The sequence below is a fragment of the Lepidochelys kempii genome, chromosome 3 (assembly GCF_965140285.1).
Source record: "Lepidochelys kempii isolate rLepKem1 chromosome 3, rLepKem1.hap1, whole genome shotgun sequence".
Classification (NCBI taxonomy): Eukaryota; Metazoa; Chordata; order Testudines; family Cheloniidae; genus Lepidochelys; species Lepidochelys kempii.
Window position 1 is genome coordinate 211,527,062 of NC_136382.1, and position 26,263 is coordinate 211,553,324.

At 41.9% G+C, this 26,263-nt stretch overlaps 1 protein-coding gene across 2 annotated transcripts in view; it reads right to left on the reverse strand.

The window, feature by feature from the left end:
- Nucleotides 1-26,263, reverse strand: part of MRPS5 (mitochondrial ribosomal protein S5) — a 95,825-nt gene that overhangs the window by 7,665 nt on the left and 61,897 nt on the right. For both annotated transcript variants that reach the window (XM_073339980.2, XM_073339982.2), the window contains exons 6-9: nucleotides 20,795-20,885; nucleotides 16,018-16,064; nucleotides 15,063-15,120; nucleotides 11,365-11,427 (exon numbers count right to left, since the gene is read on the reverse strand). In XM_073339980.2, coding sequence (XP_073196081.1) covers nucleotides 11,365-11,427; nucleotides 15,063-15,120; nucleotides 16,018-16,064; nucleotides 20,795-20,885 — 259 coding nt within the window. The remainder of the gene's footprint in view (nucleotides 1-11,364; nucleotides 11,428-15,062; nucleotides 15,121-16,017; nucleotides 16,065-20,794; nucleotides 20,886-26,263) is intronic.

Sequence of the window (26,263 nt, forward strand, 5' to 3'; positions counted from 1 at the left end):
TGACCCCCTAGTTCTTGTGTAATGAGAAGGCATAAATAACACTTATTTACTTTCTCCACACCAGTCATGATTTTATAGACCTCTATCATATCCCCCCCAGTTGTCTCTTTTCTAAGCTGAAAAGTCCCAATCTTATTAATCACTCCTCATTTGGAAGCTGTGCCATGTCCTTAATCATTTTTGTTGCCCTTTTCTGAACCTTTTCCAATTCCAATATATCTTTTTTGAGATGGGGCGACCACATCTGCACGCAGCATGCAAGATGTGGGCGTACCAAGGATTTATAGAGGCAATATGATATTTTCTGTCTTATTATCTATCCCTTTTTTAATGATTGCCAACATTCTGTTCGCTTTTTTGACTGCTGCTGCACGTAGAGTGGATGTCTTCCGAGAACTATCCACAATGACTCCAAGATCTCTTTCTTGAGTGGGAACAGGTAATTTAGACCCTATCATTTTATATGTATAGTTGGGATTATGTTTTGCAATGTGCATTACTTTGCATTTATCAACACTGAATTTCATCTGCCATTTTGTTGCCCAGTCACCCAGTGTTGTGAGATCCTTTTGTAGCTCTTTGCAGTCTGCCTGGGTTTTAACTATCTTGAGTAGTTTTGTATCTGCAAATTTTGCCACCTCACTGTTTACCTCTTTTCCAGATCATTTATGAATATGTAGAACAGCACTAGTCCCAGTACAGTCCCTGGGGGGCACTGCTATTTACCTCTCTTCACTGTGAAAGCTGACCGTTTATTCCTACCCTTTTCTTCCTATCTTTTAATCAGTTACTCATCCAGGAGAGAACCTTCCCCCATATCCCATGACTGCTTACTTTGCTTAAGAGCTTTTGGGGACCTTGCCAGAGGGTTTTTGAAAGTCCAAGTACACAATATCCACTGGGTCATGCTTGTTGACCCCTTCAAAGAATTCTAGTAGATTGGCGAGGCATTTAAAGAAAAACAAGCTGAGTAGTTGGGTGGATGGATGTAAACTTTGTATTGATTCTATTGCATAATTACAGTGCATTGGAACTAATTGCAAATGTTTTACTAAAACTTGCCGTATTTTACTGAAAGGTTTTTTCTTTTTTTTTAATTTTGCGCTAGTTCTCCAGTAAGATCTGTTCCATGTGACCTAGGTCTATAAATCTTTAAAAGCCTATGTGCCATAGATTTAAATAATTGTATTTAAAACCTGCGAAGACAGCTTTTATAGATTACTCCACTCTGCAGGACAGTCTTGTTGCTGAGTAAATGGGGTGAAAAAAATCTATTCCAGTACTGCAGGCTTTACTACATTAACATTTTCTTCTTCTTCTAACCTATAATCGGAAAACAAATGACAACCATCTGAAGCTATTCTTCCGCTGTTTGAGAAAGTGTTGATTTTATGCTCAAAGACAGAATCAAGTTTTCGATACGATTACATCTGAGTGGTCTTTGAAAGGTTATAAATCCTTTTCATTTGTTAATGGTCCACAATTTCCAATTTCCATGGCTCTGCTTCTTGTCTTTCTCCCACCTTAGTCAAAACACAGCTTTCTGCAGGTTTTTAATGGATGAAAATCACAGTCTTGCAATTTAGACAATCAACTACTGGTCAAGATTTGTTCCCAGCATAAATTGAGCACAAGTATTCCATTCGCAAAGCTGCAGTAAATGTGAGGGAGGGGATGGGCTCTGGAGAGCTCCACATGATGCTATTGTAGTTGAACCAGCAGAGCCACTTAAAAGCGTAGCTTTTAAAGGAGCCTACCTACTACTGAACATTTTTCACATGCCAAACAAAGATATAAGCTAGGCACAAAAGGAAGCCAGTTGACGTTAACTCCTGCTAATTAAATAAACTTTCAGGGCTCTAAGCAATAAAACTCAAGTACAACATGTTAATGGAATAAACTGCTACATTCTCTGGGTAACTAACCAAATACAGATCAACAGATAAGAAAATAGTGGCACCCTCAAACATAACTTAAATGAAATTTTTAAAGCAAAGTTTGCATTTAGGTTTTAACTGTCTCCATAATAAAAACTTCTCTTTAACAACAGACTTTTGATTGTTTAATATTTACTATTAGACTATGAGAATTATATATTACATATATATTATAACAAATTACAGTTCTGGAAGTAGCTTAGCTAAGGAAAGTAAGAAGTTAAGAAGAGAAAAAACTAATATACTCAAAACAATACTGAGCTTAGTTTTACAAATTTTGTACTAAAAATCTCAAAATCTATGTCTTTTGTGACCATTTATTGAGAGAAATGCTGTAAATTAGTGGGGAAGGAGTTTATAAAGTACCTCACCAACTTTAATACTGCATAAGACGAGGCTTCAGGACAAAGAAATAGGAGCTAGAGTGCTGTTACCACGTAGGGAGAAAAGATACCTTAATGGAAGATGAATCTGCATATGCCTTGCCTCATGGCATTGTTACTGCATTGGAGGTTTTGAAATGTTGTAACTTTTCCTCTATACTAAAGATAGCCATAGGATATTGCTATGGTGCTTCATGACCTTATTGCTGCATTTTACAAATTATTTGTCACGTTGCCTGTTCAGTTAATCTTAGAAATTAGCTTACAAGTCATGCACCTATTTCACTGTGACTATTCTTGTAGGTTACAATTATGACTGTTTTAATGGGAGAAGAAAGCTTACTCTGCTATAGCTTTGGATTTAGCTTCTGTAATGCTAAGCATGGGCTGAGGTAAAATATGAACAGTAGGACTTTAAACATCTATAGAACCCCAAAGATCCCATTAGCTAATATGACCAAGGAACCAGCATAGACACGTGATTTACAACAACATTCTGACAATTTAACTATATCTATACATTTGATATAGTATTTTAAATGTTAAATTAGAATTATACTTCTAATTTAATCCCAAATAGGGTTTGTCCAGAACATAGTAGTCACTAGTATGAATATTTCATGCAGTGTTGAAAATGTTTCAAGAACTGTGTGACCTAGACCAATCAGTTAAACAGGAAGAGGAGATTGTTTTCTCTAGCAAAGGATACTTCAATATGTATGAATGTTTTGTGCAATTAGAACTGCTGACACAATACAAAAAGATATAACACTAAGCATATCATTTAACTGGATGAGAAAGAAAATGAAATCTTGTGTATTCTAAAACTAACCAAAGAGCAGTAACTGTCCTTCTGGGTAATGCTTCAGAGCAAAGAATGGATACTGTATCGCTAGAGCAATACTGAAGTCAAACACTTGTGTATTGCAACGAGCGACACTGTCTGAGAGCTGAGGGAACACTATACAAGTTGTCTAGCTGTGCACGTTCACATTCCTTCCAGGATGAAATGTCACATGGACAGGCCAAATATAAGAGAAACATTCTGTAACCTTTGTCTTTCGTCTACTGCCCTAGAGACATAAAATCAGAGCTAGTTTTCATAAGCTGGGTTCTAAAACATATTTCTTAATCAAGTTTTTATTTCTGGTATGTTTTCTACTCTGTAAATTGCTAATACAGTGGAATCGCATCTTACATGGGGGTTAGGTTCTAAAGTCAGCGCGTAAAGCGAAAATCGTGTATAGTCAAAAAAAGAGAGATGGAAGAATGAAAGAATAAAAAAGGGAGAAAGACGACTTCAGCGTCGTTATGTGCAAACCGGAGTGCCGCAGGGTGGCCAGGAGCACTGTCTATGAGCAGCAACGCTTTAAAGTCAAGTCCTTTCTCTTCGCGGTACCGCTTGACCTCCGGAATGAAACATGTGTGGAACCAACCCAGAAATAATGCTGCCGTCACCCAAGCCTTGTTATTTGATTGCCAGAACACGCGCAGGAGATTTTTGTTCTTGCTTTTTAGGGCACGGGGATTTGCAGCCCTGTAGAGCAAGCTCGGCTTTATTAAATGCCCAGCTGCATTGCCACAAAACAACACAGTCACGCGGTCTTTAGCTGCTTTGAAGCCAGGGGCTTGTCCTTCTGATTTCGAAGTGTAAGTGAGGTTGCGCATTTTTTCCAGAAGAGCCCAGTCTCGTCAGCGTTAAAAACTTGTTCCGGAGGATAGCCCTTTTCTTCTACGATTTTCTTTAGTTGTTCGGGGTAGGCTTTTGCTGCCTCTTCATTGGCAGATGCAGCTTCACCACTAGTCTGCACGTTTTTGAGGTTGAAGCGGTTCCTAAAACTGTTAAGCCAACCATGGCTGGCTTTGAATTCCTTCTCATCAGAAGGCTGTCCCTCTTCGGCGGGAGGTTTGAACAGCGCATAGAGGCTAAGAGCCTTTTCTCGCAACGTGTTGCCATCGATAGGTATACGTTTACGGTTCATGTCTTCCAGCCATAAGTTTAATGCCTTTTCAGTCTTCACTAAAGTCTTATCACGCACCTGGGTCGTCACCTTAGCAGTTATTGGAGCACTTGATGCCACGGCTTGATGAATTTCTCTCTCTCGAATCTCGATGGCAGGGATGCTAGACTCGTTGTGGCCATATTTACACGCCACGTTGGAGACTGTCATACCGTCTCTCAGTAAGTCCAACACAGCCAGTTTCTCCTCCAGGGTTGAAATAGATCGCTGTTTCTTTGGTTGAGCACCAGATGAAGTAGTCTAGGGGCCATGTTGTACGAAAAATACGTATCTTTAAACACTAGAAATCACATGTAGTGCGGCGAGATGTTCACCGGATCGGCGGGCAGCGATCAATCCAGCGGGGGTCGATTTATCGTGTCTAGTCTAAACGCGATAAATCGACCCCCCCGAGCGCTCTCCCATCGACTCCTGTACAGTACTCCACCGCCGCGAGTTATTGTTATTTTTCTTTTTTTTGCCGAGCACGTACAGTTGAATTTGCATAAGTTAAATGTGCGGGTGATGCGACTCCACTGTAAATGATATTTTTGCTTACTATAAACAGAATAGGGCTTTGCTTTTTATAACCAGATCTAGAATTCTTCTAGAGAAGTGTTATGGAAGGACTGGTAGGTACCATTCTGGGGTCAGGAGGAAGGCCAAATGATCCAAAGGTACAAAGCATTATTATGGACTCATGATCTCTTCCTATTGGGAAAGAACAGGCCATACTGTTTAATGTGGGACACAGGCAAATGTATACATTTAGGGGGAGGTTTTTAAGGACACAAATGGGAGTATGGCACCCATCTCCCCCTTACACACCTATGTACACAGAACAAAACCCAAACATCTACATTTCCTGCTATAAGCATGATCAGTCAGGGGTTATCACATATATGAGGAATGGGGATAGACTACAGGGCAGGGTGTCAATCAGAGGTTAAACTACTGGAGGACCATTTCTGGAAGAAACATTAGATGGTGAAAAGGCTAGGCTTTGTTTTGCAATCTACTAATAATAATGCAGGAGGACATCTGAGAATAAATGCCAGTTTACCTGGGGCCCCCCACTGTTCTTGCTTCTGGATATGTTACATAAATGTGGTACTGCAGACCATCCTGGAATGGCGATTGTGGCACCAGTTCTGGTCAGGGCCATAGGCGTTCACTAAGAACCAACATGCTAATAGCTGGAAACCAATCCAGCCCATCTAGATGTCAGTTTTGTTTAAAATAGGTTTTCGTTTTCTAAGAATATATTTAGCATCTAGACTCTCTATGAAATGCTGTAAGTTCCTGCCTGCACTAATCTCACGTGTAATGTCGCTATTCCAGGCTATAAGGAAATATGTACGTTTTGCTTTATAACTTTGAAAATGTTTGCTCTGAACTTATGAACCCAAGCATAGGAATTTCCCCCCCCAGCCCGCATTCAGGAGGTCTGTCGACTAAACAGGCCACTAAGGAACATTGTGACACAATGGTTTGGTGAATGGCCCTATCGCACTTTGGAAATGCTACATGCAAGGGAGCTCCTCTCAGACTGGAAGACTCAGGCTGTCAGCAAATGGGTGAGGGGGCTCCAGCTGTGAGCCTGAGCCTGGCTGTTAGCTTCGGCTGTCAGTGCTGGGGTGGGTGGGGAGGCAGCTGAGAGTCCCGCTTGGGGCTGACAGCCAACAGCCAGTGCAAACAAAGCTGTGTCTACACAGACACTGCATCACCCAAGCTACAGTGACATAAGTGCTACGCCTCTCATGGAAGTGGAGTAATGATGTTGCTGTAGAAGGCCACCTACTTTGGCGGAAGCAGCATTGTATGTAGACACTCACAATGTAAGCTGCCTTATGTTGACCTAACTCGGTCATGTACACCAAGCCTGACTGTAAAAGATAAAACAGCGTCACAAGAAATTTACAGCTCTGCTGTTTGAACTCTTACAGGGCCAGAGACACTAAACTGAACCAAGAGGTCACCGAGATTTATCCCTAGGTTTTCCCTGGAAGACATTTCAAATTGACAGATCATTACAAATCTGTCACTCTTAGGATTTGAATCACAACTCATTTGTGTGTATGTGTTTGCTCTTTGTAAATACACACTTTTTCCTAGTTAATAAACCTTTAGCTAGTTTGTTATAGAACTGTCTATAAGCGCTGTATTTGGTGTAAGATCTAGAGTACCAACTGATCCGGGGTAAGTGATTGGTCTCTTGGGATTGGGAGCACTCTGAATGTGGTGTGATTTTTTATGTAAGTGACCATTTATCATTAAGTCCAGCTTGTCTGGGTGGCAAGACAGACTGGAGAGTCTAAGGAGACTGTCTGACTCCAGGGTAAGACTGTTAGAGTGATCCAGGAGTTCACATGTGTTACTCTCTTGGTGAAATCAAATGGTAGAACACGCCACCAGTTTGGGGCGTTAGTCCTGTTTCTGACAGTCTGCCCTGAGATAGGCACTCATGGTTGTGAGCCACTCCAGACAGCATGACAGAGATAAGGAAGGAATGCCTTGTTTTGTTTCTCAGTGGGAGAATCTAATTGTTCCAAATGAGAGCTTTACATTGATATTTTACATTAACAACAGCATCTGTTCATAACAGTTTGCTCAAGTGTTTAGTTCAGTAGCATTACTGCTGGTCTTTGGATATTTTTGCTTTAAAATATTGCAAGTTATATTGAGATTTCTTTGTACTGACTAGCCTGGAACACTACAGGGAAATTTTTACTTATTTATAAACTTATAACCTCATTAAATTCAATGGAGATGTAGGAATCTAAATGCGGGGACAATTTGACTCTGTATCTGCTGCTTTATACATAATATTCTAACCCACATTAAGATTTTACAGTCACACTAACAGAAGTCTTACTGAAAACATAAAAGTTTTTCGCCCTAGAAAAGTAGTATAGGGTTCACACTAATTTTTAGATGCTAACAGAGTGCATGTTATGCTAATAAACTTTGTATATTAGCAACTGTTGTAATAGAACAGCATGTAAGCAACAAAATCAAATGGTACTTGCAAAGCTTCAGTGTACCAGCCTACTAAAAATATTGTTAATCTGCGAATATTGAAATAATTAAGCAATTGAACACAATGGGTAGTATTTCTGGACTACTGCAGGCCTCTGGCTCACTATGAACCAATCCCCGAGTGATTTCTACTACTCCGGAAACATAACAACCCTTGAGAACACATTGGTAGTTGGAGTCTTATTGCTACCGTGAAATTGGGGTTATAAACAAAAAAAGGGACCATATAGCTGTATTGATATCCCTACTGCACATTAAAGTTAGAGCACCGATTAGTCACTCAGCAGCAGTCTAAACCTGTCCTGTGTGAACGTGATTTCATTTGCTGACTGTATTTATTCACCTCTGAAAGCAGTCATAAACAACTCATAAATGAAGTCCTTCCAGATGAAGTCATGTCTATGCCGGAAACTATAAATTTGGCCTTTAATGCCAACTTATGACATAACGTATGTTTGTTTGTTTTTAAAACAGAAGGTACTTAGAATATAAAACTAAATATGTTGAAAATAAACAACAAGCTGAATGGCTGTATGTTAAAATGCTAAGAGTTTAAACAAGCCCCTCCTAAAGATATCTGTGTTACAGGCTACGTTAGCGAGACGACAGAACACTAGGCCCACGAATTAGGTAAGTCATGAGAAAGAACGGTTGCCCACCCTACAATAAAACTGTGGTTCTTCAAAGTGCTGCAGGCAGCGTGGATCCCGCGGCAGGTGTGCACGAGCCTCATGAATGCAACATCAGAGTCTTTTGAATAGCGGCGTGTGTCATGGCTGCACGTGGCCCGTGCCTCCTGGTGGAGGACAGGACTCTCCTTAAGCGCCCTCACAGACTGAAGCCCAGGTTAGCTGAGGACTCAAAGCAGGAATGGAGGGCAGGTTGTGGAACCTACACTGATGACCACATCTCGCAGAACTCGTAGGGTAAGCAACGTTTCTTCCAGCATGTGTGAGCGTGGCTCTCCAAAGGGTCTCAGAGTTCCATCTGAATCAGTTAAAAGGCCTTAGCCAGCCCTGCCATCAACCCCACTGCCCCTGTGAGGGCACAGGGTGTACAGTGGAGGAGAGTAACAGGTGGCCTTTGGCATGCCGGGGTCTTCTCCTGGGTCGGAATTTGGGCTGTCAGCCCCAACAGTAAGGTGATATCCTCTGGCTCTGCTTGGTTTATGTGGTTTCTGACGAGGAAGCTGGTATTCCTAAACACCTAAGACTGGCACAGCCCTTGAGTCTTTCAGCACTTTGTCTGTTCTGCTGCTAAAGACCTCCCCATCCCTCTGGGGGCTTGAACTGCTGTTGATATACTGGACGTTAGAATCCATGATCTTGCCTCATCATCACAGATATGGGCACTGACCTCGCAGCTGTGTCGGATGGTGGCCACGATTTACTGACCATTTGGGCCATTCATGAGTTCTTTTAGCTTCTCTCTGTTCTCCTGTGGGATCTGAGACAGGAAGGGAGTGACCCACATGCAAGTGAGGAAGTTGTTTTGCAAACAAGGTCTGGTAGTTTGCAGCCCGGCGCGGCAGTGAGGCAGAGGGGAATGCTTTATGCCCAAAGAGGTCTTTACCCTTAGCAGACTTTGACTTCTCCTGCACGGATGATACTACTGGGGATCCTGGGTTTGAGTGGGCCTAGAAATGTTCAAAGCCCTTCACGACACCTGGTATCTCTCTTCCACTCATTTAGAGTTTAGGATCTCTGAAATACGGGACAAGAGATTTTGGAATGCTTTGAGCTCATCAGCTCTCCGTGTAGGGGCTGGTGTCACTACCTTGTCAGGCAATGAGGCTGCGTCCTCAGGTGGAGATGGGGGTTGCAGCTGTCTCTCCACCATCTCCTGCGAGTGTGGAGCAATGGCTGGCTCCTGCATGGGTGGCCAGGTTAACGATGCCCCTGGAGAATAAGATCTCCTCCTCGACCAGGATGTGCAAAAGGCAATCTGCTCCAGGCTTTAAATGAGGGCTCTTCATCACTTTCCTTGGGGTCACCCTCTAAGGGTAGGGGAGAGGGACTCCCACTTGATGCCAGTGAGGAGGAGTAGGTCGGCAGGGTGAAGAGGAGCATGTCTCTGCAAATGCTGGTGCCAGAGAGTGACAGGCTCAGTGCTCGTCCTCACTTTGGTGCAGAGGATGTCCCCTCCAGAGACCATTTCCTCCACTGACAGCTCCTTGGCACTGGGTTGGCTTTGGCTCTCTTTTTCCAGAACCATTCCAGTGCTGATGGAGGGTCTCAGATGTTTTGTCTTTGGAGAAGTAGTGTTTTGTACCCTTCTTACTAGATGATTCTGCATGGTCTTTACGTTGTCTGGCTTGGCCTCTCGGCATCTGCCTTTGCATCATGGGCATAGGTGCTGCACCTACTGCTGGGGCTTTGATGATGACAAACAACTGTTTTTTCCTCCCTGATCCCAGGATACGGTGTGTGTTCCTGGGAATGCAAGTGGATGCTCATTCTAAGCTCTGCTTTTGTGGTTGCTGTTTCCTCTGGGTCCAAAGTGACTCACATGGATTGTTCTAGCAGGTGTAACTTGATCTGAGTGCCCCTGGACGTGTGGGTCCCTGAGGACAAAAAAGATATATGGTCCTTCCCTGGCAGGAGCAGCACTGGCTGTGCCTATCATCGACGGGGAGGAGTTCATCTGAAGATGGGGAGGAACCCTGATGGCTTAGACAGCCATGAGATGTGGCAGCCAGCATGAGGCCCCAAACCCATTGTACGGGGGTACTGCAGAGTTTCTGCTTCTTTGTTTTGGAAACATCCAATATGCGGAAGAAGAGGGGTGAAGACAAAGTTTCTTGACCAAATTAGTTACAAAAAGAACAAGTTCTGAAGCTCAGAAGAGAGTAGCAGGTTGCACACTCACCAGGTTCTCTCTCACAGCCACAGGCAGTAAGAGGGACCCGAGGAAGGATTGGAGCCACCCTACCCTTTATGTCCTTGCATGGAAACATGAGGAGCGAGGAGCATGCGTGGCCCTGATGGACAGTCCTATTCAAAAGACTACAATCTCTCATGCATGAGGCACATCCAAATCTCAAAGAAGAGCACCAATATGCCAGCTTAATACAGTTCAGGAGGTGGCTTAGGAGAGCACCCACTAAGGGAGGGGACAGGGGAGCAAACAGCTGGGATGACATGCTACCAGAGCACAAACCAAGTGGGTAAGGTGGTGAGAGTATATAAGAACATAAGAATGGCCATACTGGGTCAGACCAAAGGTCCATCCAGCCCAGTATCCTGTCTATTGACAGTGGCCAATGCCAGGTGCCCCAGAGAAAGTGAACCTAACAGGTAACGATCTAGTGATCTCTCTCCAGCCATCCATCTCCACCCTCTGACAAACAGAGGTTAGGGAGACCATTCCTTACCCATCCTGACTAACAGCCATTCATGGACTTAACCTCCATGAATTTATCCAGTTCTCTTTTAAACCCTGTTATAGTCCTAGCCTTCACAACCTCCTCAGGCAAGGAGTTCCACAGGTTGACTGTGCGCTGAATGAATAAGAACTTCCTTTTATTTGTTTTAAACCTGCTGTCTATTAATTTCATTGGGTGGCCCCTACACTGGCTCTAATGGTCTTTGTCGCTAATAGTTTCCTGGCAGAAAATAGTTCTAACCTCCAGCCAGCACCAGAGCAGCTCCCACACCCAGGTAGCCTAGAGCAGACCCTGAGGAAGGTGGAGGGAGAACAAACTGAGGTAGCTGGGGGAGACAAATTGGGTGCTGAGAGGAGGAAGAGGCAGGAATGGTGGGAGGGAAACAGGACCAGGAAGAGAGGAGATCAATGATTTAAATATACCATAGTGACATGGCAATGGCTGGTAATCCTACTGTACGGCACTGGCAACAAACAGCAGCTAAAATAGGATGGCTGTATCTCTAGGACGGCATTACATCAAAGAATAATTAACTTCAGTATGTACGTTTTTCCTTTGTCACAGGAACATGAATGAGCTGGTAAATAATGCTTAGAAGCTCCAAGCCCGTTTTTAGTTACCTTTGTTTTGCTTCTTCATCCGTATGGTTGTTTTTTTAAAAGTTGTTGTAATATCATGGTAAACTGAAAATAAAAATAATATGGTTACAGTATAATTCTCTAAGAATTATTCAGTTCAACTAAATTACAGGGTATCAACAGATACAGAGTCCAGAACTCTGATGAGGAGATCACAGCTTACTCTCTTTTAGGAATTTTAGCAGAACACCACATCTAGATAAAATTAACTCTTTACAACAGCCAATATTACTGCAATATTACATAGACAGAATCGACCGTCACTGGCAAAATAAAGAGAGTTAATAAGCAGGTTATGATCCCACCCTGCCTTGCACAGTGTTTATATATGGCACAAACTTACCTCCTTTCTGGGATTTAGGTTTAGTGGAAACAAACAAACAAACAAACAAACCTCCTACCCCACACCAAAAAAACCCCGCAACAAACCATAAAACAAAACAAAAAAAACCCTTGAAAAACACTCAGCCTAAGATTTCTCCCCAAGCTTGGCTGTTCCTAGGGTTTCCCTGCAGGTTATCCACTGTCCCAAGTCCTTAGGTGGCTTTATTCCTGAGACACAATCCAAATCCCCTTGTGCTTGCCTGGAGCTAGCTGGACACATAGGACCTAACCTCAGAGGATAGGTCTACACTGCCTTTTAAAATCTGTAGCACTGAGTCTCAGAGCCTGGGTCTACAGACTTGGGCTCGCTAGGCTCATGCTATGGCACTAAACACAGCTGTGAAGACAGCTGGCTTGGGCTGGAGGGCTGGCGCTAGGGTCATGAAGTCTGGCAAGGAAGGGTGGGTTTCAGAGCTTGAGCTGCAACGTCTACACTGCTGTTTTTAGTGCTGTACTGCATGCCTGAGTTGGTTGACATGGGCTCCAGACTCACTGCCATGGTTTTAAAATGCAGTGTTGACGTACCCAGAGCCACTCAGCATCTCTAGGGAGGGTTCTAGCACTTGAGCTAAGATGGCTCAACAGAAGAGCCCTGTGCTGCTCTGCAGGGTCTAGAACTGCCAGTAGTTCCCTCAGGGAACGGATGGGTAGGATCCCCTGGGGGACTAACATGAAGGGGAAAGGAGTCCAGGAGAGCTGGCTGTATTTCAAGGAATCCCTGTTAAGGTTACAGGGACAAACCATCCCAATGAGTCGAAAGAATAGTAAATATGGCAGGTGACCAGCTTGGCTTAACGGTGAAATCCTAGCAGATCTTAAACATAAAAAAGAAGCTTACAAGAAGTGGAAGGTTGGACATATGACCAGGGAAAAGTATAAAAATATTGCTCGGGCATGTAGGAATGAAGTCAGGAGGGCCAAATCGCACCTGGAGCTGCAGCTAGCAAGAGATGTCAAGAGTAACAAGAAGGGTTTCTTCAGGTATGTTGGCAACAAGAAGAAAGCCAAGGAAAGTGTGGACACCTTACTGAATGAGGGAGGCAACCTAGTGACAAAGGATGTGGAAAAAGCTAATGTGCTCAATGCTTTTTTTGCCTCTCTGTCTTCACTAACAAGGACAGCTCCCAGACTGCTGCGCTGGGCATCACAGCATGGGGAGTAGATGGCCAGCCCTCTATGGAGGAAGAGGTGGTTAGGGACTATTTAGAAAAGCTGGACGTGCACAAGTCCATGGGGCCGGATGAGCTGCATCCAAGAGTGCTAAAGGAATTGGCGGCTGTGATTGCAGAGCCATTGGCCATTATCTTTGAAAACTCGTGGTGAACGGGGGAAGTCTCGGATGACTGGAAAAAGGCTAATGTAGTGCCAATCTTTAAAAAAGGGAAGAAGGAGGATCCTGGGAACTACAGGCCAGTCAGCCTCACCTCAGTCCCTGGAAAAATCATGGAGCAGGTCCTCAAGGAATCAATCCTGAAGCACTTAGAGGAGAGGAAAGTGATCAGGAACAGTCAGCATGGATTCACCAAGGGAAGGTCATGCCTGACTAATCTAATCGCCTTCTATGATGAGATTACTGGTTCTGTGGATGAAGGGAAAGCAGTGGATGTATTGTTTCTTGACTTTAGCAAAGCTTTTGACACGGTCTCCCACAGTATTCTTGTCAGCAAGTTAAAGAAGTATGGGTTGGATGAATGCACTATAAGGTGGGTAGAAAGTTGGCTAGATTGTCTGGCTCAATGGGTAGTGATCAATGGCTCCATGTCTAGTTGGCAGCTGGTGTCAAGTGGAGTGCCCCAGGGGTCAGTCCTGGGGCCGATTTTGTTCAATATCTTCATAAATGATCTGGAGGATGGTGTGGATTGCACTCTTAGCAAATTTGCAGATGATACTAAACTGGGAGGAGTGGTAGATATGCTGAAGGGCAGGGATAGGATACAGAGGGACCTAGACAAATTGGAGGATTGGGCCAAAAGAAATCTGATGAGGTTCAATAAGGATAAGTACAGGGTCCTGCACTTAGGACGGAAGAATCCAATGCACAGCTACAGAGTAGGGACCGAATGGCTAGGCAGCAGTTCTGCAGAAAAGGACCTAGGGGTGACAGTGGACGAGAAGCTGGATATGAGTTAGCAGTGTGCCCCTGTTGCCAAGAAGACCAATGGCATTTTGGGCTGTATAAGTAGGGGCATTGCCAGCAGATCGAGGGACATGATTGTTCCCCTCTATTCGACATTGGTGAGGCCTCATCTGGAGTACTGTGTCCAGTTTTGGGCCCCACAGTACAAGAAGGATGTGGATAAATTGGAGAGAGTCCAGCGAAGGGCAACAAAAGTGATTAGGGGTCTGGCACACATGACTTATGAGGAGAGGCTGAGGGAACGGGGATTGTTTAGTCTGCAGAAGAGAAGAATGGGGGGGGGGATTTGATAGCTGCTTTCAACTACCTGAAAGGGGGTTCCAGAGAGGATGGTTCTAGACTATTCTCAGTGGTAGAAGAGGACAGGACAAGGAGTAATGGTCTCAAGTTGCAGTGGGGTTTAGATTGGATATTAGGAAAAACTTTTTCACTAGGAGGGTGGTGAAACACTGGAATGCGTTACCTAGGGAAGTGGTAGAATCTCCTTCCTTAGAAGTTTTTAAGGTCAGGCTTGACAGAGCCCTGGCTGGGATGATTTAATTGGGGATTGGTCCTGCTTTGAGCAGAGGGTTGGACTAGATGACCTCCTGAGGTCCCTTCCAACCCTGATATTCTATGATTCTACAAGGTACCGGCCCAGCAGAGGTCAAACTGTGCTTGCAGAGATCTACACGAGCTGCAAACGCTATAAGAGTTTTAAAGAGTCTGGAAGTCTAGGTGTCTTTTAGGCATTCGAGATTCAAATTTTAAATTTGGGGAAAAAATATCTCCCAGTTTAGTACATGGGGAAGAGCAGCCCATATTATGAGTCCAAGCCACAACTTCTCTTTGTTGATCTTCCTATAGTTGTTGATTTGAGACTGAATGAGAATAAAGGGTAAACTAGATATTCATTCCAGATAATGGTGATTATTTCTGCACAGCAGTTGCATGGAACTATCTGACACTATCAATACGTCTAGCCAGAATAGTCTGGGGCTAAGATTTAAGAGAGCATACTGAAGGAACGAAATAACACAAGCAGAATTACAATGTAATACATTCAGGCAAGAAAAAGTTTAGTTAATAGGTTTCCTTTTGCAACAGCTGGCTGCAGGTTGGCTTTTTTAACACCAGTTTGAAACTTTTAAAGAAGTCTAAAAAAAACCTTAATACTTACTTGTGTGGTTTTGATATCGCTCTACATAGTGTAAATAGTGAATTGCTCTGTTCTTTGCCTAGAAAACAAACAAGCAAAATATTTCTTCTTACAATAATTGTTAAAGTTACATTGACTGGAGTAACTCCAATCTGCAGCTGTTCAGCCAAACAAAACTAGCCTCAGGAAAATGATAGCCTCTTTTCGTCCACCTCGATGCCATTTTGAATTTCAACAATTCTAATCAAATAAAATGTTTTCAACTAACTGGATGCAGTCCCACGCAGGTGCATCTTCACTCAGTAACAGGGGTATCCAAGTTTGGTTACTTTATCATTACTAGTTTGATGACCGCTGGGCGTTAGAACACATGAGCAGGATTCCTGGAAACCACGTGTCATTCTAAAACCTCGGGAAGACTTGAGAAAGCCACTATGCTCCAGAGAAAAACAAAAACCTCGGCCGACTGGGGTGCCTGAGCATTAGAAGTCTTATACTGTAACCTGGGACTCCACAGACAAGAGCATTTGACCTAAAAAACTGAACAAACAACAAAAACCACCTAACCAAAATAAAAACACATACAAAAAAGCAGTAGGAAGAAAGTTAAATTTAAAATTAGATTTTTTAATACAAAGATACTGCAACTCTGAAATGAAAGTAACTGGGAACAATGTACATAAAGTTACCAGAGCCATTCTTGCTCACGTAGTTTTTCGAAATACAACATGTCAATTGCAAGAGACGAAGTGTGTTTCAATAGTATCCAATTTGGGACAGCCACGTATCAGTGAGTTAGGGTGTACAATGCAACATACTGTCAGCTGTTGTATTACTAAAATGAACAAAACTATTTATTTTGCATACAGGCAAAACTATTAGTAGTGTGTACTAAACACGGATACTTAAAAACATCTCTATATTTGATTACTATAATAGGTATGAAATATTTACATTTACTTTTAAAATTACATACTTTTCTTAAAGCTGTCATCCTGTCACTTGCTTTCCCCACAGCAAAACCTGAGAGAGACAGGTAGATGTGTTATTAAAAACAAACATAACACGTAAACAGTACATACTTACTCCTCTTACAGGGATTCAGTGAGAGCTATGTGATTAAACATGTCATTTCCACCACCTTACCCTCAGCACCTGTTATTTCCACTCCACTGAATTAGACCTATGAGAGGAATGGACCAGAAAAAGACCCCAAAAAATGTAACATTTACCAGTATCTAACAACTGGATGCAGTACTGTTGTATCAGTCAAAAGTCAAGTCAAGTTAGGCAAGGAAGGAAATTTCCCGCATCCATTTGTTCCAACCAATCCCTCAAACCTTACTGTTGTGTCCAAGGGGGACCCCTCTGTTTAAAGAGCTTCAAGACACCTGCCAACTTTTTGGAGGCAGGGGGAACAGAAAACAAAACAGGCATAATAGCTGCAATAGTAAAAAAAGAGTGGAACCAAAAACAAGAGGTAAGTGTGGCTAAATAGCAGGGTGATTGTACAGAGCCAAACATGGGGAATATGAAAATCAAGTTTTACCGACAGAGAGAAGCAGCAGCAAAGCACATAAACAAGTTAAGATAAGGAACACCGAACCTTCATCTTACATTCTAGTACATGCTGTTACTATAGCTAACACAGAAAAAAGTTAGTACAAGAACTTCACTGAATTCTGGGATCTAGTCATACTTTTATTAGTATTGTGGTAGCACTCAATAGACAATACTTGTCCCAAAGAGCATAGAGTCAGCTTAAGAGAAGACAACTGAGCATGACAGACGACGGAAGAGAGGATGAGGGTTATAGGCTGTATTACAATTACACAGGCTGATAATGTGCACAAGGGGTGGTTCCAAAGTTATGGATTTGGGACATTTTGGGTTTTGCTGTTGTTGTTTTGGCAGGCGATGGGGGGTTGTAACCCTGCTCTAGGACCTGGCTCAAAGTCCACTGAAGTCAGTGTGATCAGGCCCACCACTCATCATTAGTTGACTGACTTCTTGCATGTATCACAGCAAAGGTGGGTCTTGAGAGAGGATCTGAAGCAGGCTGTAGCATTGTGAACTCAGTTGGGAGGGGGTAGCACGGAAGAAAGTGTGGAGATACGTATGGGAGAAGTGAATAATCAGATGGTCAAAGTTGGCCTCTGACACAGAAAATCGTACTATCACAATCTGATTCCAGATGGCCTTAATTCTGTGCAGATGCCATGGATGCACCTTAATTCTGGCATTTCCTAACTTCTGAGTGCTGGACTGTGCTACCTTAATGTTTGTGTAATGTAGTTTTGTGTATGTATATTAGACATACACACATAAACTTTGCAAAGTCAAGGATTCAAAAGTTAGGGAATGCCAGAACCAATGGCGCTGTGGTGCGTATGCATCATGGAACCATCTTTAATTGAATGATCACGTACTAGGTTGATTATGGAAGGGCCAGCAGCACGGAAGGGCCAGCAGCATATTTCAATATGGGCAAAACTAAGTATTTTCCTTTAGCCTTGATCTGGGAAACGGCTGAAGCACTTTGGCTGTAATTTTCAAAAAAATATTCAGCCAGCGATAGACACCCAGCAAGGAATATCTTATCCTAAATGGCTAGAGTCTAGCCAAGTTATAAGCAATTGAAGATACCAGGCAACCTTAATAATAGGCAGTGCTACCTGCTCTGCCCACAATAAAATGAGACTACTTACTTCTGTGACGTGAACTCTTTGCGTACGTCTCCAAAACCGAACTGCTTTTATTGCAGCCAGGTAACAATGCACTCACATGTAATGCCCTGTCCGCTGCCACCCTTACAGTGCACCTCAGGTTCCTACGTCCTGCTAGGTATGGGTATTTTGGGTTATTTACCAAAACCATGAGCTTGCATTTTCCAGGCTGCATCTCAGTTTAATTCCGCCCATTTCTATTCTCTCCAAGTCCCTTTGGCATTCCAGTTACAGCCCAATGTACATGGGTAACCACCCACAAGATGGGGAGGAAACAAAAGAATTTTTTTTTTTTTAAAGAAGAAAACAATTGATAAGCATTCTTGAAAATATAACGCCGTTAAATAAAGCTTGTCCTGCACGCAAAAGGCTAACTCTTTTATTGTATCATTTGAAGAGTCAACCTGAACAGCTAATTCCCATGAAGCAGAACTGGCAAAGAATAAATAATCTCAGTGTAACAAAGGGCAGCGGTTTTCCGTTTGGAGATCTCATTATGACAAAACGCTAAGTCTGTCTAGTATTACTTTGTCCTCACAGTTTAGTCAAATGCTTCACCAAATGTCTCACACAAACCCTGGCTACTGAAGTGAGCAGGCACTGCTAAACAAAGGATGGGTAACATTTTTGTAACTGACCAGATGAAACAGAACCTTTACAGATGAAACTTGCATTTACTTAGAGAGGATGTGTAGTTTTCTGGCTCAACCTTATATTTCCAGTGCACGTTTACTGTCTGCTGACATCTAAGTTTGAAAATACAAAGTGAAAAATACAAGTGTTTATAGACCTAACAGCCGTATAGAATGTTTCCCCTTTGTTTTACATAAAAAGTGTGCTGTAAACAGTACTCTGATTATTGTTCTCTTCTAAATAATTCTTTCGATGGGGCAAAGCAAACAGGCGAGGAAGGCTTGAATAGTGGCACAGTTAAAGTAGTATAGTACTTTCCTGCGCACATAAAGCGCCTCTGTGCACCTTTTATATCAGTATAGCTTTTCCCCTACGGGAAGGGGAATAAGCCCGCATAAGGCACGTCTATACCGGTGTAACTGAATCCACGCGACGGGTTGGATTGGGTTGACCATATCAGTAAAAAATCACCCTCCTGCATGACCGTGATAGCAGTACAAAATCTGTGTTGACCAGGCATCAGAGGTCACTTCCATTCACTAGGCAGTAACATCAGCAGCACAAAGGGGGTTGAAATGGGAATATTTCTTTAGCTATTTTTAATGATTGAAAAAAGGTTAAGAGAGTTTTTCTTGATGCATGGTGCCGGATTCCCGAGACACCCACTCACACTACATGAAGTGCTGGGCACATTGCCTTTGCCTACCCTATATAATTTTAGGAAGAGGTTTGCTCTCCAGTCCAGTGAAGTAGCAGGAGCTCAAGGGTAGACAAGTCTCTGGTGGATTTCAGCGTTTTTTACCTTTATTAATTAGCCCTTCTCCTCAGTAAGTTCAATGCAGTGTTGAAGGCATCAAAAACCATTGGAGCCTTGTCTACATTAGGGCTCCCATCAGTGCTAACACTGGTTCAGCTGAACTGGTGGGATATTTTCCCTAAAATTCTCTCGTCTCCATATGGGCACACAGGGAGACTTAATATGCTAGATCTCTTCCCCTTTTGTTTGCAAAGACAACGTGTGTGTGATTGGGGCCTTGTCTGACCTAGATTGCTAATGCCTCCTTTGAAGAAGGAATCCTCACTGTGACTTTAATGCAGCATTTCCCAAATGTTTGAAAGCTGAGACCCACTCTGAGGAAAATTAAGCCAACCACGCCCCCCTAGCCAGTCTCTAGTCTTCCCTTCTTGTATTGAGAAGCTTGTAAAAACTTGTCTTCAAATGTACCTGCCCACAGCCAATAGTTATTAGACCCCTCACAATCTGAGGTTTCTATTTTTTTCAGTTTGCTTTGTGCAACTGACAGCACTTTATCTACAGTTAGTTTCATTGATGCCCTAATACATAGTAATTTTCTTCCATGTTGAAGAAACCGATATAAGTATCTGCAGGGGAGAAGAAAAACAAAAATGGTAAAACCCTGAGCTGCTGATGTCAACGGAAGTCTTGCCATTGATTACAATAGGGCCATGGTTTCATCAAAGTATTTTATTTTTCAATAACATTCCTGGATGTACTATTTAAAGGGAACTCCATCAGAAACTGGATTTTTTTTTTTAAAGAGTAAATTTCTATAAAGTAACAAATGTTACTGTTCTAAGCTACCTTCTTGCTCACACGTTACAGACTTATCCTATAATAAAGTAAATCAGGCATTAAATTTCAGCTGGAAAAAATAATACTTCGGACAGATTATATTGAGGTACAGAGTGAGAAAAACAAAAAGAAATAACCTTCTATCCAGTCACCTAACTGGGAAAAAACACGTAAGGGTATAGAAATCAGTACTACCACCCTGTCATACAATGGTTACAGCAAGTGTGGCATGTACTAGACAAGGTAAAACCTATTTTCAAAACATGGAAATTGAGATCAGTTTGGTCCCCCTTTCTTAATGGCTTTAATTGTTCTAATGACCACACCAAACCACTCAGCATCATAAAGCTTTGGAGGTTCTTTTAATCATAAATAATGTGATGTCCCAAGCAAAAAGGAACAGCATGAAAAGGAAATCACATACTCCATTTTGATCTGCCAGTGATATCGCCTTTGTCACTCAGGAATTAAATAAGAGTGGTTGTTATAACTGATGATTGTACTCTAATCTTATTAGTATATTACTTTGTTTTGTGTAAAAGAAAATGGAAGAGAAGTGTCCTTGATTGGCATTTTTTTCATAATCATTACCGATTGTACATTCCCATTGTAAACCTTGATTCTACTGTTCTTTCTCTTGGTATATTGATATGTATGTTAATATTCCCCCATCCCCCAAATTAATTTGTTATTTAAAAACAATCAGATTAACAACATTCCTTTGAACAACATGCTTCCCACAGCCCTACCCCAAGCATCATTCACTTGGCACCTTTCAAGTACATTATAATTACACTTACCTGCAGCCCCATTTCCATTTCCAGCAACCACTAGGGCACTAACTGATCTTCTTCTTCCTTCCTTTGCTGTCATATTAAATACATTTTTCACCTGATGGAAAAAACCAAAGCAGTTTGCTATGAGGCACTTTGTCTTCTTAAAAAAAAAAAGTCACTTTTACTAAAAAGCTAGATTTGTAAGAGAAGACCTCAGACACATACTACATTTTCGTGAATGAATATTATATGTAATGGGAATTGACTTTGAAGATTTAAATCTGCTAAAAATTCTATTACTGTATTAACTAGTGCACAACAACATAAAATAAGCATTACAGTGTGGCTTCACTAAAGCAAAAGGAACATTTTCTGTGATCTCCTCTGTACTGTTTAGTTACATAATAAATGAACATCCTGTATTACGATCAGCTTCACACTTAATTTCAAGCACTCTGCTTAAGAAATATCACAGCAAAGAAAAAAAAATTAATGAAAATGTAAAGAGACATTAACATCTTGCTTCCCACCTCAAACTGACACATGTTAGAAGCTCTCTCATATAAACTGCTCAAGGCAGGTTATTACTTTATACCATTTGAAGACTAGAATCCCAAATTACTTACTGAGGGAGGCAGTGGCAGCTAATCTGATTTCCAGGGGTAAAGATTAATACAAACTCCACACATACTTCCATATACAGTGAAAATACCACTTATTTTGGAATAGTTGGACACAAAAAATCTGCAGGGGAAAGACAGCCTTGTGGTTAAGTACTGCAGTGGAACCCAGGAGAGCTGCATTCACTTCCTGGCTCTGCCAGACTCCCTCTTGAAATTACTTAATGTCTGTGCCCAAGTTCCCACCTGTAAAACGGAGTAATATTTCCCTTCTCTCATCCTTTGCTACTTGAGGTTTTATTTTTTTTTTTAAAATCACCTACTGGTATTTCCTGATTTAGTATCTCACTATTACCATATAGCACGGAGAGTTTTTTTTTTGCAGTTCATTTCCCAGGATAGGCTTTCCTTGTCCTGTTGAAAAAGGGGAGGGGGAAAAGAGATACCCTGTATGAGGGTACACCTTCTGGAAACACCAATGTGATTCCTTTACAGTATCGCACTGACAGCTGAATTACAGTTAATATAAGCATAGTCCACAAAGCACCAACCCTTTTAGTAATTGTACCAGTGTCTCAAGGAGTCAGCCTCGTGGCAGCAACATTTGGGTGAGGATTTTCAAAAAGCACTCCGTGTTGGCCTCATTCTGTCCCCCCGACATACAAAGGAAAACTCCCACTAGTTTCAGTGGGAATAGTCCCAGAGTGAGAACTTCTGAAAACCCCTTGCTTTTCATTACAGTACTTAGGTTAAATTCAAAATGCACACATTCTAGAGATGCATCATCTTTACATACCCTAAGCTTTACTAACAGCTTGTTACAAGTTAGTCGTTTTCCCTTTGACTTATATTTAGCAGGAATGGCCTGATCAGCAAAGACCCTTGACAGAATTTGTCTGTCCTGGGCACAGAAAGACAGACACCATGCACAGAGTTTGACATAGGAAAGAAACCCTGTATCAGTATGGAACGACAGAAAACGAGCTGAAGTAGAATGAAAGGTGCACCTCAGCCCCTCCTACTCTCTCTCTGTGTCACATAATAGCCTACTCTCCTGTGGGCAATAATATACTTCTGTCTAATTTTGGTTGTTGGGTTTAGTGAGTGGGTGCTGGATAGTGTTGGTGACTCGTGATCTACAGGAGGTCATACCAGATGATCTGGTGGTCCCTTCTGGCCTGAAACGCTATGATTCTGACTATGAAAGCTGCTCTTCAAGCTGTATCTAAAATATACATGTTTGCTCTGCATTCAATTGTGTGTATGCTTACACCACATTCTTAACACATGCGTGCACAAAGGTGGATATGCATAGTCTCAAAAAGATGGAATTCTGGGATTACAAGGATCTATGAAGACCTTGTTTTTCTCCCTTATCCAGGAGGTGGCAATCACAACACATGGAATGGGCTCCTTAAGAAGAAGAAGAATTTCGAAAACTGTACTTGTCAGCTGTTTCTGAGCAGCTCTGAAGGAAAATGTGTTCAGTCACCCGTCAGCATCAGAGTTCACCCATCTCTCTTCAAACTCTGTAAAGGCCTTTCAAGCTTGATAATTTGAACAGACAGCCATGACTGTTAGAACATCAGTGTCCTTAGATTCTATCTTTCTCCCTTTACCTTATTAAATCAAAAAACTCATCCCTTTTCTGCAACACAGTCTGCAGTATTCCCCTTCCTACTTAGAGTTAGACTATGCAGCTGAAAGCACATCATTATAAGACAACGGAATTAATTAATACAGAATTAACAGCTTGTCACTTTTATAAACAACACAGCTCAAAAAAAGCAACTGAAATCAAGTCAGTTACCCAATTATTAGACCTTGATTCAACCCAGTTTTAATGCTAACCTTTAAAATCTGTACTCTGATATATGTTCAACCTTAGTCACAGTGTATGTATCTTGAATTGATTCGCCTCACTGCATTCATTATTCAGTGCTAACAAATTTAAATTCAGCTTTCTCTGGAGAAATGAAAAAAACAGAGCACCTCTTTGAAAAACCAAACCAAACCACATAAAATATTTATTTATAAAAAGGAAGGAATAGCAACAGTTTCAAAGGAGGAATAACGGCAGTACAAATCGGGATGCCATAGCCTAAAGAGAAGCTGCAGAAGTAACTCATGCTCTTATTTGGGTCTTGCCTCTAGTCCCATCAACAGAATAAACTTCTGACTCAAGTGTGGTGGTGTTTTCAACTCAGGCTAGCTGGCCTGACTGGTAATATAGGCTAAAGCCCAAGTGCTGCTTTCGCTCAGGGCTGGTAACTCATGCACTTTGCAGTGAGGATGCAGGCTAAGGTACTCAAATGCTGACAGTTCTCCAATGCCTTCCTACAATTCCCCCTGCGTGCCCAGGACAGACAAATTCTCCCACAATTTGCTGGGAAAGAACCAAGAGTGTCTCAGCTCACTGCAGCACTAACTATGTAATGTGCCCACATAAGTTCTAGAGACACACATGAGTAAGTGCAGCACCAGGGTGGACCCAGTAACTCGAGTGTGGCCGGCTCACACCTGAGCTGGGATAACCCAAGTGTTGACTATCGGGTTAATGCGGCACTGATGGAATACCCATAGAAGGAATATCAGAAATTGTTATGGTTTATTTTCATAGGAGGATCTATGAGTCAGAACCACATTCCAGGCTACCAAACTGCAAATTACTTCATAGTTTAATATTCCACTCACAATATATCAAACATCCCAAGCCAATGATTTATAGGCTGGGAGGCGGAATGATGAAAGTAGGAAGATTTGTTTATAAAAATACAAATTGCAATTGGCATCAGAAAAACCCTACTTTACAGAGAGACCAAATTCTAACCCCCAAACTATCTGAAAAAGCTTAGTTTATGGCTGAGACCTCTTGTTCTCTTATTGATAACATTTTGGGTGCTTTTCTTAAAGGTGGCTTAAAAAAAACTGATAGGAAATGCTTTTCACGGTCTCTGACGGACATGGTCAACATTATCCAGAGAAAAGACAAATTTCCATTTATTCTAAAGCCAAATCCCAAAGCTATCATATTTGAAAAGCACGTTTGAGCCAACATCTCATTTGGAGTGAATTATTACTCAAGAAATTTCATGTGTACCTTATAATTTTTCAGTCAAAAATGTCAAACATCGCAGACACTGCAATTTCATGCCACATTTCACTTCTGCAATATTTTTCTTTCATCATGCCATTTGTAAAAGCATTGTCTGGAAAACCTTAACTTTCAGTGACTTACAAAAAAGTTAAAATCTGTGATTCTATGCATTAATAATGAAATAGTTAATAAGAAGTTTCATTTTTGCCAGAAAAAAAATCCTGTTGTGGGAGAAGCAGTAATAAAATTGGTTAAAAACCCCACCTAATCTACCAGATAGATTAAAATGCATGTTTTAGGTTTTTAAATAAACACATGCTAATTATTGCTAGGTGGCTCAAGGTTAATTGAAACAATTACCTTTAAACACTAACTTACATTACAGTAACAATCTTTTATAGCATATCAAAAATGTATTTCTAATTAGAAGATGCAGACATGAATGATTAGAACAATGCAGGATCCAGGTTTTGTTAACAATGTTATGCAGATTAGAGCAGCGTTGCTCAATGAGCAACCAGTCCCGGAGGCCTCCCTGACACAGTTTAGGAAGGCAGCAAGCCAGTCCCTAGTATCAAAAAGGTTGAGAAATACTGAACTAAGGCATGCTGACACTGTATTTTCATGTTGCACCCACAGACTACTCAGCTTTGTATTTCAAGGTAGCCCAAAAAACTACAGGAATTATGCATAAGAGTCTTATGTGGCAGTTTTCTTCAAATTTCCCACTGCCGTACTACCACCAGTGCAGCTCCACTGGGGCTGAAATGCTGCCAGTGGCTGCTGGCATTTTAGCGATGGAGTCGTCTTGAACCTGCTCTGAGCAGGGGACATGCTGGTTAAAATACTGGGTGTTTGGCCACTGTTGCTTCCACCAGTGGAACTGAACTGTTGAAAGTGAAAGGGTGGGAAATTAGGCACTTTTAGTGTGTGCCAACAAGGTCCACACTGGCCAGTTTGTGTGCAACACGCTAGCATGTACTAGAAATTACACCCATTCTAGTGCAAACTAATGTAGACAAGCCCTAACTTATGTCATACCAAACTCCATATACAGACTGCAACATTTGCATGTTTGCTTTCTACCATATACAGGGTTGGCTTCTTGCTTTGAGTGTGTTATTGTTAATATCCTTGCGTTGCTTCCTGTGTACTTTATTTTCCTGTATAATATTAGGTATATTCTGTGTACCAAACTGCCTATTCAAATGCATACCTCCCTGTAAGTAACCCTCTGAAACATAAGCCAGTGGTTAGAAAGGAAACACCACTATGCTTTGCTGAAACCTTCAGATTTGTATCTCACTGAAAAGGATTATTACATGTGTAGAAAGAATTCAACATTTCGGAGGGGTTGCATTATTGACCTAGAGCCCAGCTAAAAGATGGCCAGACCTATACAAAATTCCTCAAATGAACTGATAATGATCGAAGAGAAGCATCGAAAAATCTGAAAACAAGAGCAAATGACCAAAAGGCAGAGTGTTTCTATAAATGGCAGAGGCAGCTTCAGTGCCAAGGAAAACCACCGGTCTGCCCTTGATAGAGGGCATTTGTTTATTATTACACTTTGGTTCCTTCTAAAGCTTCCCCTTGCCTGTGTGCAAGAGTCAAAAGAACTCTGACCTCACCTTACAAGCTTTCATGCCACCCTGATTTATTTCATGCATACTAGGTCTCGTTTTCTAATTCTGACTAAGCTAAACTACAAGACACTGCAGGACTGCAGAACACTGTTAGGCACTGCATTTACTAAGTGGCCACATGGTTCACTGA